Genomic DNA, 16,501 nt, shown 5'->3' with positions numbered 1-16,501 from the left:
GTGTAAGTGACATCTGGCAGCATTTCCACTACAGAAAAGGTGCGGTGCGAGGCCCTACCGCGGCATTACATCCTCACTAGGTGCAGGGGGGCTTTCGTGCCCTGCAGTTACACTCCATTAGACGCTTCACGGGAGGGACGGGACACGCGCAGGGCCCGCAGCCTCTCTCGGCTCACGGAAATCTCTTTCTAAAGAGCACGGGATGCAGGGAGCACCGGGGCACAGCCCGCCCTCTCTCCCTGCAACCCCTTCCCAGGCGATGCCCCCCAAGCTGGGGTACCGAGCACGGCCTCCCCGGCCCTGGGACGGGCGCCGGGACCGCGGGAGGCCCGTCTCCCTGTGGATGCTCCAGGCGGACGTTCCTGGCGCCCGGCTCACATCTGTCACTAGCCCCGTTTACAGGCGCGTCAACAGATGCTGGCGGCCAGAGTCGCCGAACTTTGACATCCTGCAGAAAGATGTAAACACTTCTCCGCAGAAGATAAATCCTGAGCACTAAAAGGCTCTCTGGTTGACTTCTGGCCCTCCCCAACACCACGCCATTCCCCAAACCCAAAATTCCCCTACGCACCCCTTAAAAACCACAGCAATAAAAAAGACCGAAATATTTTTAAAAAAATCCAACAAGAAGCCAACATGCAAATAGCCACAGCACCAAAGTTTAAATATACCAGAAATAATCAGGCGAATTATTACAAGTAAGGCAAATGTATAACTAACTGCAGAATAAAGTGAACATTATGGTGTTTAGACAGATGGAATCCTATTTCCTGGTGCAAAGCCACTGAATTCGGCATCAACTCGGAGCCCCAAAGGCAGGGGATCTGCTGCCTGAAACACACACAAGCTACCCCAACAGCCAGAGTCAGTAGTCACAGCTCTTCGTAAGCACCATTAAATTAAAAAGCACGGGAAGTCTTCAAAAATAAGTTTGCAGAAAGAGATGGATTTATGTAACGCTAAGAGCGGCCAAGACCAAAGCCCACTGCATATATTTGTGTATTTTCTTAAGAGGCTGTATATACAAGGGAGCGCACAAAGGGCTTCTTCAAAACGCTCCCTTCTAAGGGTGTATTTCAAGGGTAATAGATACTGAGTTTGGGGAAATGTCCAAAAAAACACTGTTTGGAAATATTGTTGAGTCTTCGCATGGAAGAGCTAGAAGCGAGCACGACGCTTTTCAACGATAACTAAGAAAATCCTTGTCCAGAAGGATTTACTTCTCCAGTGCCTGATCCTACGAGCTGACGCAGCCAAACACAGCGTTTACTGATAAACAGTTCTACTGACTTCAATAATTTAAGCCAAGTAACTTCAGTGGTGTTATTCATGCCCTGTGAATATGAACGGAAGACTCTTGTTTAAAAGGACTCCTCACAGTAGCAAAGGCTAGCATGAGAGTCCCAAATGATGGTGAGAAAGGACACAAGGAGAAGAAGAGAGTCCTTATGAAAAGTGCTTAACTGTTTGCCTGCAGGTTTGGGATTTTTTGATTTTTTTTTTTTTTTTATTATTTGTCACATTTTTTTTTAAACCAAAACCAAGGAAAATATGAAAACTCCTGTTACGACCACGTGGTAATTCCAACAGAATCCTACCGCTAACCCAAACATCAAACAAAAGGAACCCCCCCAATCAAGCAAAAAAGAAAAAACAAACCTCAAATAAAGCCCAGGTCTAACTTTTCTGAATGAGGTCACGATGAGAAACTCTCACAGTTTTCAAACCACAAGGACGAAAAAAGGTTAAAACCTCCATGGAAAACATACTTGAGCTGTGTTTAACAAGGAACATCTGTAGCCTTCCTATTCTTGACATGCAGAAATGCCCCAGAAAAGCCACATTAAGTTAAACACACAGGAAAAAATACTTTTGTTGCTGACCAAACCATTTACAGGTGCCTCTGATTCGAAGCTAAGGATACTGAGCGGCACTCTGTTTGCTGACATAACACCACGCCGTGAAGGGCTTCTTTGTAAAGAAAGTTCACAGAAAGCTAGTTTAACTGACAAAGCCTTCACTGGTGAAATGCGACATCTGTTTTTAAAGAGCTTGCATTTTTGGGATATTATCGCTCAGCTGCTTCTATTTATAATGTATTTCATTTAAAAGTTCCTCTCAGTCATCTAAGCAGGTATGCAATTAAGGATCCTGAAATTTCAGTGTCAGACTCCGGACAGTTTGCAGCAATCAATTCAAGTCTTATTTCTCCCTGTATCACTTTTTTCAGAAATTCAGATTTTGCCTACACTCACACACATTGAGTCTTAGATTTACAGAAAGCTTCCCTTGCAAGGGAATGGGCACAGTTAAAAATATGTGCTTTTAAGTGCTGTTCGGAATGTCCCCAACACTCACCAACTTCAACACAGTGCCACTTACACAAACTACCAAGACTACATTAACAAACAAACAAAAACCACAGCAAAAAAAAAAACACTTAAGAAACTTTACTACATTTCTTGGTCTTATTTGTATATATATTTGGATGTATAGAAGAAACAGAAGAAAAAGTTGAGTCGCATGGCAACTCAAGATGCCTTGAGTTCAGACACTCCAAGCTTTCACACACTCCAAGCTTTTTTTATTTGATATCTGTGCTTTCAGTGGGGACAGTTTCAAATGTATCTGTACAAGTTACAAGCATGACACAAGGGGATAACCTTATCTTTTATCTGAATTAAGGTGAAGTTCACATTATTTGGAAAAGAAAAGGGGATAAACTGGAAAGACTTTTTTTTTTTCCTCAACAGAACCACTGATACTCTACCAAACATATACAAGTAAGTAATTTCAAACAAAGCATACAGTGACAGCAGAGCTTTTAACATTTTATTTAAACACTCACTTGAGTACTTTATAAGCTCACACAACTTCATTAAAAATGTATAGAATATGATGATGAGGAAACGTCTGCTCTACTGTAAATAAAACCCTTAAGGAATAAATCCTTATCCCTAAAATTAGAGGTAGCAAAAATACCCTCAAATATGAAAAAAAAGCGCTGCAGTAACTGTAATGCCATCTTTTTCACATATTTATATATACACACACACACCAGGAAAGATTAGGACTTTTTTTTTTTTTTTTCAAGTCCAAGTAGTCATAGACTGCACTGACATACTTTGTATGTATATTCACAGACATGGTGTTTCCAAAACATTAGGCAGAGTCCTTCACCACTTCTATGCACGCTAATGGAACTAAAACCAAACCAACCAACCAATCCACCCGGCAACCAGCAAACAAGTACATCATCTTCTCTTCTGGAAAACATCTGGGAGGTGCTTATAAAAATAAACACATTTACAGTATGAATTGTCTGCTCATCGCAGCTCCTCGAGTCCTTGCAGACCCTTTGTTTTGAAGGCCAGCCTGCAGAAGGCTTTTGAGAGGCACTCCACAGCCAGCTGCAGCTCAACACCGTGTGCCGAGAGGGATATTACAGCTTTCATCTCCCACTCCTTCATCGTGGGCTGGGGTGTACTCCTGAAACATGGCGCTGATGTACTCTTACCCTCCCTGTATTTAATGAGGCTTTCATCTACCTCTGCGCAGTGCCACGTTTTTCTTTTTTTCCCATAAAGAGTTAAGGCTGTTTTGGAGCTATTTGTTCAGAGAAACACAAACCTACAACCTGAAATTTCTTTTTTCCGTGTGCCCTATCATATACACCAGATATTCCACTCAATCTGTCAAATCAGTTACTTTTACAAACATCTTGCACAGAGAAGGCACTACAACAATTATCTGTAACGATAATTAACAAATGGACTGCCTAAATGAAACATTCAGGCAACACAAGAATACTTGAGGAGCAATTACATCACCGTGTGATTATCAACCTGATACGCAACTTGTTAAAACACTGAAACGTTATGGCATATTCTTGCAAAAGTACTGGCATTGGGTAGGATTCCCTACAACCAATACCCCTTCGGCATACAACCATGTGCTGCCATGGGTTTCTGTGACAAATTTATTTCCACCACTCAGAACAGAACAGAAAGAAGAAATTAAGAAGTAATGTACTGTGCTATGATTTTTCCATTATTCTGCAAACTGATGTTGGCAAAGACTTGAAGTCCAAGCTGTTAAAAGTAAAACCTGAGCACAACTCCAGCAAACACACCTTCCTAGGCCCACCGCCCCGTCAATCACATCTTGACAAGCCATGCAAAATGCTCAGTGGAAAGGCAAGAGGTGCAAAGCCTAGTAGAAGCTACTGAATCAGAGAAGACGAACAACAATGCTGTTCTTTGACAAGGTCCCAACACTTTCAACAGTTTGTCACTAGACCTGAACGCAAGCTGCAGCTGTCAAAAGGGTCTGGGAAGCAATATGCCAGCCATGCTTCAAAAATCATCATCATCCCATATTTCTGCAACCTCACCCCCTGCTTCTCCTGCCTCGCTCTTCACAGAGATATACAGCATCGCAGGGATCGCCAAGCTCTCAGAGGTAATCGTCAGGCATTAGCTCAGCTTCATCTCACCCACTCGCTACCTTCTGCAGCCCGTAGGTAAGCGAAGAGCAAGGGCAGGGTGGTCTAAAAGCGCATCAGGAAAAGCAATATGAGGAAAAATATTAATTGGCCAACGTCAGCTGGCACGGTCCCTGTACAGGCAAAGTGCACTCCTGAAAACATAAGCCTTGAAAAGGAATAAAGTTATCAAACGCAGCGAATCGCTAGCACGCTGTCAGCTGGGCAGCGGCCAGCTCAGACACGCCGAGGAGAAGAACGCCACGTGACGGGTCTGAAGGCTGCTCCCCGTGTTCTTCCCATTTCGCACCACCTGCTTTTAACACAAGCAGGACAAAGCAAAGGAGGTTGGCTTTTTTCCTAGTGATGTTTATAGCACCAAGGTTTTCTAAGGAAACGTAATCAGTCAGATGACATTACGGTAACGACTTGAAGATTTTTCCATGTTACCTGACGTTTCAGCTTGCACTATGTACACCACAGAAAGGTGGAGACATCACAGGTAACACATGCACACAAAACCATTAGCAAGCAGCTCTTCTGCTGGTGAATGCCAGCACCAGCTCTGCCATCCTTTCCGAGGGCACCAAAGCAAGCTGCCCACTTTACGACAGCACCTGCAGTCCCCAAAACAGTTTTGAAACTCAAAACACTTCTAAAAGTCAGAGTCTCTACAGCCACGTGTCCCATTACAAAATCTTGTGAAAATTGCTCCTGTAAGCACGTGGGTAACTCCTACTAGGAGCTGGAGAGGGCTTATGTTTAAATGGAAGGGCCAACGCTGGACATTGCTTGGAGCACATCTTAGTCTCATGACACACACAGCAGCGTTCCTACTCCGCAACTCAAATGTAAGGTGATGCTTTAATGTGATGGATCCTCCTTCTTCCAGCTTCACAGAGCCAGAGGACACAGTCTCAGCCTCTCCACTTCATTGGATCTCAAGTTTCAGTAGGACAGGTCAAAACATGCAACCTCTCAAATCTGAGCAACACTAAATGCACAATTTAACATGCAACCCACAGAAAACACACCAGCACACAGGTGGTCTTCTTGTTTCTGTGAGGAGGCTTTGCACCTAGTGGAAGTTGCTCTCAGTCTAGTTTTGTGGATGTCTTCCCCAATACCATGTGTGTCTGAATCATCAATCCAATATTCTGGTAACTTGGCACAGGTGCAAAGGAACATAGAATGTTTGGGTTGGAAGAGACCTTTAAAGGTCATCTAGCACAATCCTCCTTGCGATGAGCAGGGACACACCACTAGATCAGGTTGCTCAGAGCCCCATGCAGCCTGACCTTAAGCACTTTCAGGGATGGGGCATCTACCACCTCTCCGGGCAAACTGTTCCACCGCCCTCATTGTAAAAAGTTTCTTCCTTATATCTAGTTTCAATCTACACTCTTTCAGTTCAAAATCATTGCCCCTTTTCCTGTCACAACAGGCCCTACTAAAAAGTCTCTCCCCATCTTTCTCATAAGCCTTTTTTAAGTACTGAAAGGCCACCATAAGGTCTCCCTAGAGCCTTGTCTTCTCAAGGCTGAACTACCCCAACTCCCTCAGCCTGTCTTCACAGAATCCAGCCCTCGGATCATCCTTCTGGCCCTCCTCTGGACTCACTCCAGCAGATTCACGTCCTTCTTATGTTGGGGTCCCCAGAGCCGAACGCAGTGCTGCAGGTAGGGTCTCAGAAGAGCTGAGTAGAAGGGTGGAATCACTCCCTCGACCTGCTGGCCATGATTCTTTGGATGCAGCGAAGGATATAGTTGGCTTTCTAGGCTGTAAGCACATGTTGCTAGCTCATGTTGACCTTCTCATCAACCAGTACCCCAAAGTCCTTCTCCTCAGGGCTGCTCTCAATCCCTTCATCCCCCAGTCTGTATTGAGACTAGGGATTGCCCCAACCCAGGTGCAGGACCTTGCACTTGGCCTCGTTGAACCTCATGAGGTTTACATGGGCCCACTTCTTGAGCTTTGTCCAGGTCCCTCCGGATGGCATCCCATCCCTCAGGCATGTCAACTGCACCACTCAGCTTGGTGTCATTTGCAAACCTGCTAAGGGTGCACTCAATCCCACTGTCTGTCACTGGTGAAGATATTAAACAGCATTGGTCCCAATATGGACTCCTGAGGGACACCACTTGTCACCAGTTTCTATCTGACATTGAACCGTTGACCACTACTCTCTGGATGCAACCATCCAACCAATTCCTCATCCACTGAGCAATCTGCCCATCAAATCCTTATCTCTCCGATTTAGAGAGAAGGATGTTCTGGGGGACTGTGTTAAAGGCTTTACAGAAGTCTAGATAGATGACATCTGTAGCTCTTCCCATGGCCCCTTATAGAAGGGGCCACGAGGTTGGTCAGCCAGCATTTGCCCTTGATGAAGCCACGCTGGCTGTTTTGAATCACGTCCCTGTCCTCCATCTGCCTTAGCATAACTTCTAGCAGGATGTAGGCGCTGGCCTGGGAACCCACTGGTGACATTAGGAAAGCAGTGGATGGGAGTGGGAACACAACAGCTATGAGGGAGTTGGGCTGCCTAACTACTTCTTCAGATGCTGAGGACAGCAGTGACTTTTGCCCATCTCTCTGCCTCCCCAGGGATGTAGAGTACAACTAAGTTTTGCCACCAGAGACATGACCATAAACAGATGCTTGCACATGACTTCTTCTCTACCACCCCATTTCCTTTGCCACATGCCCAGGGACATGAGAAGGAAGACATCGTTTTCTCTGCCTCAGACCCTGGTTGTTTCACCCTCGTTTCCATCCCTCACTGCCAGAACAGGGGCAATATAACCTCGAGCAGGTTGTATCTTGTCCATTAAAAACACTCTGCAACTCTGGTTCCTTTTCCTGCCTGGAGAAAGGCATGCAAGGAAAGTATGGGTTTCATGGCTCTGAAAGACATGCTTTTCCACCATGCTTACCCAGAAAGACATTAAGTGAAGGCACAAAAACAGGCAGCATGGTTTCCAGCCTACCATGTTTTTCTCAGCCTTGTTCACTACCTGAAGCTACCTTCATCTGGTGCAAATAACCTTTAAGAACAGGAAGCAAAACTGAGGGAACGAACATCCTCCAAAAGCCAAAGGGAGTATCCTCCGGAGGCTGACGACTGTCTCAGCGTAACTGTTTATATCCGACTCAACCTAAAACTGAAATTTCTCAGGGAAGCTGCAGGAAACTAGGTCTGGATAAACCGTGGCCTAATGGAGAGTAGCATAAATAGACAGATAAAAAGTAAGTGCATGAGAAAGCAGAGCACTCCCAAGCTGTCAGCAACTGGCAGGGCTAGTTCTGCCTTCTTCTGGGGGTTAAAAAGGAAAATAAATTAAGAAAAAAAATAAAAAGAGGAGGTGAAACAAGCTCCACAGCAGCCTCCTTCCCCAGCTGGCTGGCAGCCACTGCCAGCGCCGCGCTAACACACAGGCACGCGCCGCCCGAGCGGATGCTGGGACCCACCTCTGTCCCTGCAGGCGGGCAGGAGCCGGGAGCACTGGATAGCCAGCAAGCAGTTAATTTTATTTTATTTTTGTTTAAAACAAAGTTAAAAAAGGCAAGGAGAGAGGAGTAATGGAATGGTCCCCTTCCCTCACAATGCCCTCGTGACGGAGCCGGTGGAGCATCCCTGGTGTTGCCCTGGGAGCTGTGCCTTGCTGCCTCCCGCTCAGTCCGTGACACCCCAGCACCACGTCCCAGCCCTTCTTTCTCTTGGTGTAAGGGAATACAACCAGGGAGAGGCCACCTACCTCTAGCAAACTACACAACCACCCATCCCCCTCCGCTGCGGCTCTGCCAGGCACCATCACAGCTCCTGACCGGACAGGCAACGCAGCGTGCTAATAAAACCAACGTTGCGCACTCAGGTCATACAAAATGAACGTTTTATTCACAAACCTTAGGCTTTTCGTTTCCCTCATGCCGTCCCCACAAGAAGAACAGCTTCTTTTCCACAGAGTGGCCAAAAGGAGAAAACACAGAGGAGCGACGCCCATACCTGACCATAGTCTGTCCTGAACACGACGACTCCTTCCGCACAAGAGTGAACAGTACTGGGATAATGCTGATTATTTTCTCGCAGCCAGACCCGAGACCCCTGCAATAAACAAAATGGAGTTATAGATGGCATAACTGAAAACTGAAAAAAGATTGTCACTCAGTATTTTTCTCTGGAAATACTTAGCAAGCAAAAGGAGAGAAAGCAAGAGCAAAATCCAAATAAGCAAGCAAAAGAAATAAAATAAAATAATCTCTCAGCAAGTATTTGTTGGTTTCTGCTGGAACAGTAAACAAAGGAGAACTTCAGTGTGGTGCCTTTTTTTTTTTTTTTTTTTTAAATAGAAGTTCCTAATGCTGGCAAGAGCAGCTGGAGCCAATTCTGAGTCATGTGCCTCATGTTAGCACACGTAAAATTACAAAGCAGTGTTTGAATTTACACACGGTTTAAAAGATCCTCCTCAAAGCTGGCTGGCTCCCTACCTGTTTATTTTCAACTTCTGTTAGGCACTCACAGCACTTCCTCCCCTATCATCTTTCACCTTTTTTCTACTCTAAAGCACTTTGCCTTTTACACGGCTCTCCTCTCTTGGCTGCACAACGCAGAAGATTTAAAAAAAAAAAAAAAACAATCACCACACACAAAAAACCTACTAGCAAGCAAGGTTACAAATAAATTACATTTGCTTTTTAGAGGTAGGGGGCAACGGAGACACTATCAGCGAGACACCTAATTCAGTCTAGTAAATTAGGGTAGGCCAGACTATTTTAAGTTTCACCTGACTGGTAGATCCAGTGTCAAGGAAACAGAAATATCCAGCACTGAGAACATGGGAGGAAGATGTGGGAGGAGGAACCTCAGCTGATGCTGCAGCTGCAGCAAAAGCCATCGCATTAACGATACCCACTCAAGCTGCTCCAGTGTAGGAGAAGGCTTCAGCTGGCATGAAAACATTAAGCAGCAGCATCTCATGGTCTACCTCCAACCCAAACAATACTCCCATTTTCTACAAACAGACAGCAGGCTCCGTATCAGACAGGCAATATTTTAGTGGTATTTCAAAAGCAGAGATTTTTTTCACCATAACAGTCAAATTCTCTCCTAAAGAAAAAGTAAAGGGGTGGTAGAAAAGGGTTGGGATATACCCTGATAGAAGGTTGTGACTTTGGGTGTACCATCACTGAAAAAAACAATTGCAATCATTAACTTTGCATGCTCGCATCCACAGGTTGTCCTTGCCTGAATTTCTACACACAGAAACCAGACTTACAGCCTTGTTAAAGTTGGTGGGTGCAGGGTCCTGATTAACAATCTCGACAAATACAGCTTTTTATTTCTCTTACATATTTAAGGCGAGTGGCCCGTGAGCCTACCACAGACTTCAGCCACGTTACAAGTTGCATACGCTTTAGACAATGTTGAATATACATTATTCTTGTTTCTGCAATGGGAGAACAGCAGCACTGAGACACAAAATAATGCTCACAGAGAATGTAAAAACTCTTGCTGCTTGGTTTCTCCGAATGGTAAGAGCTCAGCTGCGCAGAGGACCACGTAAGAGCATCCCTCATTATTTTTTTGCCCTCCATCTTTTGACAAACTGCTTTCCATTTTAAATGCTGCAAACGCCTGTGGAGCTGTTTGCCCTTTTACCCCTGAAACCTCGAGCCAGATGGTTTCCAGGTTTACAGCAAGTCCGAGGCAGTTCAAACACAGGGTATGTCGACACGAAAGCACAGGGTGAGGGCAGAGGGGAGCAGAAAGGAGAGCACTAGCACCCGAGGTGGGCAGGGGAGAGCAGGGGGCTGGCAAACAGCGGGAGAGGACTCCCCAGAAGTCGTAAAAGCAATAGAGGGGACTTGAACATCTAATTCAAAACCCAGTGATAGCAGCGGGAGGACTTCCACCCACTCCCTTGGGTCTGCATCGGACTTTGTCAGGAAACCCAGGGCACTGCTCTGTTTTTCATGTTCTCAAGCAGCACGAACATCCTCAAGCTGACAGGTCCAAGGGCACGAACACACTGTGCTTTCCAGAGAGAGGAAGGCTGACCTGAGGGCATCGCTCTTGGACTTCCTCCGGCACCTCCCCAGCAGAGCCAGCAAACAGAAATGCCCCAAGTCCCTTAAGTACAGACGCAGGAACGATGACAACTTTGAAGGCGACATCCTCACTATTAAGGAATATCTACCACAACCGCCCGGGCAGAAGACAAAAGCCTCTTTCATGTTAACACAGTAGCTGCTGTCAGTCCACCGTCCCCAAGAGCCCCCGAGCGTGAAAAATTGAGGCTTGCAGCTGCCCGCCCTGCTTAGCCCACCACAGCGTGGGTCTAAAACCCATAAGGCAGGAGTGCACAGGACTGCGTGAGATCACGTACCCATGCTGTATCACATGCAGTACGCTCAGAGCAAGGCGAGCTGCCAAGTCTTCTGCCTCAGATTCCTCTATGTCCTCAGCCACCTCACTTCACCTAGGCATCAATGAAGGCTGAGGTTGGACGAGACCTCTGGAGGCCATTTAGTCCAACGCTCCTGCTCAAGCAGAGTCACCTAGAGCTGGTTGCCCAGGACCATGTCCAGGTAGCTGTTGAGCATCCCCAAGGAGAGAGACTCCACAACTTCTCTGGGCAATCTGGGCCAGTGCTCGGTCATCCTCACAGTAAAAAAGTGTTTCCTGATATTCACTGGGAACCTCCCATATTTCACTTTGTGCCCATTGTCCCAATTCCTGTCAGTGGGCACCACTGAAAAGAGCCTGGCTTCTTCCTCTTTGCATCCTCCCTTCAGGTATTTATATACATTGATGAGATCCTGCCCTGAGCCTTTCCTCACAGGAGACATGTTCCAGTCCCTTCATCATCTTCGTGGTCCTTCACCAGACCCTATCCAGTATGTCCATGTCCCTCCTGTACTGCGGAGCCCAGAACTGGACACAGCACTCCAGGCGTGGCCTCTCCAGTGCTGAGCAGAGGGGCAGCACCACCTCCCTCAACCTGCTGGCAACACTGTCTAATGCATCCAACAGAAATACCTGTAGAAACCTCATGAGATGCAATACTCCAGAGTTAACACAGGACACCAGAAGAACTGTCAGCCCGTGAAACAACCCCATTCAATCTGACAACCACTGTTTCATGTTTGAATATTTTTTTTTCATTTTTAATGTGATCATTCTGGTATAAAACAGAAGGACTACAAGGTTGTTCAGCTCATAAAAAAATGTAACTTCACTAGGCTTTTCTGCCTCGATCTAATAGCCCCACAGGAGCAAGGCATACCAAACCTTCCCCCCACCCAGTAAGTAACCTTAAGTTTTGTTCACAAATTGTAACAGGTTCAATGACAGTGTCTACTGCCACCGTCAAGCTCTGGAGATCTGATGGCTCAAGGGGTGGAGGCATGTACTACAGTCATCCCAAGTAGCAAAGAGAATTTGGCCCTGGTCCTCCCACCACCCAGAGACACGCTTTCAACAGCCCGCTGCTGGGCTTCAAGTGTCTGTACCGGTCAGTCTCCACCTCCTCCTCCTCCTTGATGAACTCAATCCGTCTAAATGCACACACAAACACCAAAAACACCTATTTGTCAAAACGGAGTCAAGTTCTTCTAGTGCTTCAGGACAACCAAACCCCTGTTGTTACGCTGGTTTATTATTTGCCAAAATCGCCAAGCTCAAGTAACATGAAGTTTATGCTTTCAAGGGCAATGAAAAGCTTATGAACATTAAGCCACAACAAAATTTGCCAAAATCTCAGCATTCAAAATAGCCTCTCATAAGAAGGGGAATGTTTTCTATTTTGAAATTAACTAATTAATTCTGCATATTTTTTTCTGGCTATGAAGGGGGGGAAAAAGGGGGCCTGCACAGAAGCGATTCACTTGGTGGGGCTAGTCCTAAAATAAACTTTTTAAGCAAGTAGGAAAGGGTTTGAGTTAAACAAATGCACGTTGTTAAGGGTCAATAGCTGCTATTCAGGGGAGGCTGGAACAATGCAGTTCACAAAGCCCGAGGCATCTGAAATGCAAATACAACGTGTCCCCAGCAAGGTAGCTCAACAATACAGTATCTGTCCATGGGCTGGGTGCACTGCGAGGCCTTCCCCTCTGGGGGAGGGAAAAAACAAAAAAGCCTTGGCAAAAGATCCCTAACAAGCTATGCAAGCTACAGCCACCTCCTGTGCCCAGTTAGATCTGCAACTTGACTGCAGTCCCTCTGCCATGCATTAGTTACGCACAAGTGACAGCTTCAAGAACAAAATCCTCACCAGCAGTTAATTTATGGACCAGACTTCTCGTACAGGACCTGCCTGAGGAAGGGCAGTGCTCAGGGCACATGGTGGCACATTTTATTGAGCTGAACCTGGGTTTGGGGGAAAAGCTTGATAATTTGGTTACTCCAGAGCTCCCTGACACACCACCTTCCTCTGGTAAGGGGGCAAAGCGACGGAGCACTTACTGAAGCCCAATGTTTTTTATTTCCACAAAGTGAGGTTGTAAAAATACTTGGAATAGCATTTGCAGAAGAAGGACCATATGCCATCATTTCCATAGCAAATAAATTTCTCCCAACTGCAAAGGGAAAGGAAATAGGTTTACAAGTCTCACAGCTGCTAGACCACCTGGAGAAGTCCCTAGTCCTTTCAACCTCGCAGATTTTACTGCTGAAAATGCAAACATTACCTCTTACCTCTTCTGTATTCTGTTCATGGAGATAATGAAAATACACTTTTTTTACTTTCTATTGGAAGTATATGCTGGAAATCACAAAATTAGCTAAGAACTTCATCTCAACCAAGCAAAATGGTGGAGTATTTGTCACAAAACTCTAAATAAGAAACTAGATTTTGTTTGCATACAAGTTATACACTGAGTAAAATAACTGCCTGCGCATCAATTACATTTTTATTTATATTTGTATACATGTCTATATATGAAAAAGCACATACTGTATAATAATCATGTTCTCATCCAAGTGAAAATGCTGCTCATTCACATGTTACAATGTAAAATCCAGTTGATTCATCAATGTCGTTGATTCACAGCAGTTAAAACTGCTTTAAATTTAGGGCAATGAATGTAGGTTATGCTGCATCTGCATTCAAAAAGCATTTCACTATTAGGGCTTGGCGAAGCAAAAGGAACAATAGTCAGTATGTATTTAGAGAACCTTTTGTTTATGCACCTCAGTAGTTTGGCTCCAAATACAAAGTTTGAGAGACAGGAAGAGACGTTATTAACTGGGTCAAGCTGGACAGAGCTCTTTAATGGAAAAGATAACTAAAACCACATTTATCTTCATTCCTCCTCTTTACTAATTCACACGCTAAGAACAAGGAGGTCCACAGCAAGAAGTTATCCAGACAAAATACAACTTTGCAAATTTCATGTGAATGAATACTTTTGCTTCTGAAAGCTCACCCCTCATTGTTAGCTTAGGAGTACGGAAAACACTTCAGCTTAGGTACCCAAAAACCTTGGCACGCCGGGCGCATGCTTGGCCAGACTACTCAGTGGCAAACTCATGAAGTCCGCTGCAAGCTGGGGACCCCTCACCGACTTCAACCCAGAAATGTTCAGTCTCTTAAGCAGAAAACCAGACCTGTTCTTCCATACCTAGGTCCAGAGAAACACAGAAGTAGTAATGGCCACTTGTCTGACATATTACTCCAACTCAGAGTATTGATCCAGATCCCCTCCTTCGCAGTGCCCGGTGTCCCCGGTGCAGCTTTCCTGCGCTCATCAACGAAAGGCGTCCACAACAGCTGGATGTCAGCGGCAGCTGAAATACTAAAATCACTACGAAAAGTCTGTGTATGCTACCACTACACAACCTATGAAAGAGAAATAAATCAATATTCCAAAAGCTGCTCCAAGGTAGTTCCACTAACGGCTTCATTCCTCCCCAGCCAGCCTGTCTCCTCTCTGCCAGCAGTCAGAAAATCGGCACTTTTCATCCGGGGATGGTGGGGCGGTGAGGAACAGATGGAGTTACGGAGAAGGACTAGCTGAACCAGAAGTCTCTGTAGGTAGTGAGAGAAAGCACAGCTTTCGAAGGTATTTGAGCACGTAATCTAAATTTCAGTACCTTGAAGTCAACTTCATGAACTGACTACACACTTAAATGTAGGGATATACTTAATCCAGCTGAGCAGGGTAAAACTCATTTTCAAAACACTTAAGGCATTAATCACCATTTCCTCAGAGAGCACAGGAGTAAACTACTAACACCTTTCTCTCAACAAGTTTAGTTCTGCCTCCTGAACAGTACTGCTTTGCTTTACTGCTTTAAAGCAGAACAAAGGCATAAAGATGTTTGCATGGGATATAAGGTCAGTTTAGAGAGGTTAGTTTCCTGCAGAACAAAATCTCCTTGAAAACGAGATGCTTCTGTTTTTGTCCATCCCCCACACCAGATCAAAGCACCAGCTCTCCTGCTCCCGAGGTCTGTGCAACAGCTGCTGATTAACCTTGAATGGGCTCCATCTCCTTCTGTTTCAGTAATTGGAGATAGCACAGCGCCAAGGATGGCATACCACTTTAAAAACAAGAAAATGAATTAAAACATATATTATTACTATTACTGACTTGAAAGGGAACTGGAATAAATTGGTACCTTCCCCAGCCCTTTGAAAGCACCAGTGCTTCATGTAATATGGCCTTTAAAAAAAAAAAACTTAAAAAAAAAAAACCCTCGAACCAAAACATTTTATCTTCTAGTTATTCCCAACACAAACTGCACACAGATTACCCTCTGTATACACAGGTGAACAAGCACAGTCCTCCCCATCTTCTGCTGGGGGGTGTTAAAACAGACCTCGCTCAAAAGCCAAAAACCAATTGCACTTCTCTGCTAGAGCTCTGAAGATGTGGTTACCAGCTCCCAACGAGGACGAGGTTTCCACACCACTAGGAAACAACAGCTTCATCACCTCCTCAAAAGCAAATCCAGCAATGAGATGCCATCAAGTCATTTCAGGAGAGTTACTGGTATTGCTACAGTCTGAATCATGACTTTCACGACAGATTGAAGCATTACTTTCATGTTTTGACAAGTTTTGCAAAATACTTGTTTCACTTTCAAGACTGTCCAATCTATACCATGGCATCATGGCTGCAAAAACACAACAATACAGGAATTTGGAAAGTCTATCGTCATTGTCAGTTGAAGCCAAGCTAGACAGGCTGCTAGTGGACAACAGCTCTTTCTTGCGTCTGCAAATTTAGGTAAAGAAATAAGCTTCTATGCAGTCAAGTCAATGGCATTTCTGATTAATTCCAAAATTAAAAATCAGGGCTCCAAGTACTACTTGGCAACTGACTGTGAACTGCAAAAATGAGAAATCAGGGAAGCAGGGAACACATACAGCAACTTTTCTCTATCTACTGGATCCACAGTTTCAAGTCCCGCTGTACATCATCATCACCAACAGGTCCCACAGGCTTGCCCGGCACGCTACACCACCTCCACCGCTCTCCACCCCCACACCTTAGCTTGAGAGGGGGGAGATGTTAATCTCTTAAAACTCAGTAAAGAAGATAAGTAATTCAAAAAGACAACATGTGGGTGAGGAGAAGGAAGAGGAGGCAGCTACTGATGACAGTGGGCAGATGTAAGGAACATGGAGGAAAAGAGCTTGGGGCTACTGTACACCTTTTCATCACCATATTGGGGTAGGGGGTAGCAGCAGCCAGGCAAACGACAGACCTCCTGGTACATTCAAAGTCATCTCAAAAGTAGCATGTAATTATCTCCCTTTATTTGAATTCCTAAAGAGGAATATAGAATATCCTCACAAAAGCCCTAAAACTTACCCTAAGAACCAAACAAGCTCTAACTCTGCCTTCACAGATTTCAATAGGAGTAGCAGCTCTGTCTTTGATGACAGCATAGTTTTGCCAAGCACTCATATTTTTCCAAAACCAGGCTTTTTAATCATTAGTCATGAGCACAAATGTAAGAAAAACAAAAACAAATGAAAAACCAAAACAACCAACCAAAAAAAACCAGCC

General features: G+C 45.0%; 1 protein-coding gene across 1 annotated transcript in view; it reads right to left on the bottom strand.

The window, feature by feature from the left end:
* MYO10 (myosin X) overlaps positions 1 to 16,501 on the bottom strand; it is a 166,309-nt gene that overhangs the window by 123,148 nt on the left and 26,660 nt on the right. The window contains exon 2 of the mRNA XM_086608921.1: positions 8,490 to 8,630. Within this exon, the coding sequence (XP_086465047.1) occupies positions 8,490 to 8,630 (141 nt within the window). The remainder of the gene's footprint in view (positions 1 to 8,489; positions 8,631 to 16,501) is intronic.

Source organism: Tauraco erythrolophus, chromosome 3, assembly GCF_009769465.1.
Source record: "Tauraco erythrolophus isolate bTauEry1 chromosome 3, bTauEry1.pri, whole genome shotgun sequence".
NCBI classification, from domain to species: domain Eukaryota; kingdom Metazoa; phylum Chordata; class Aves; order Musophagiformes; family Musophagidae; genus Tauraco; species Tauraco erythrolophus.
This window is presented reverse-complemented; position numbering and strand designations above follow the sequence as displayed.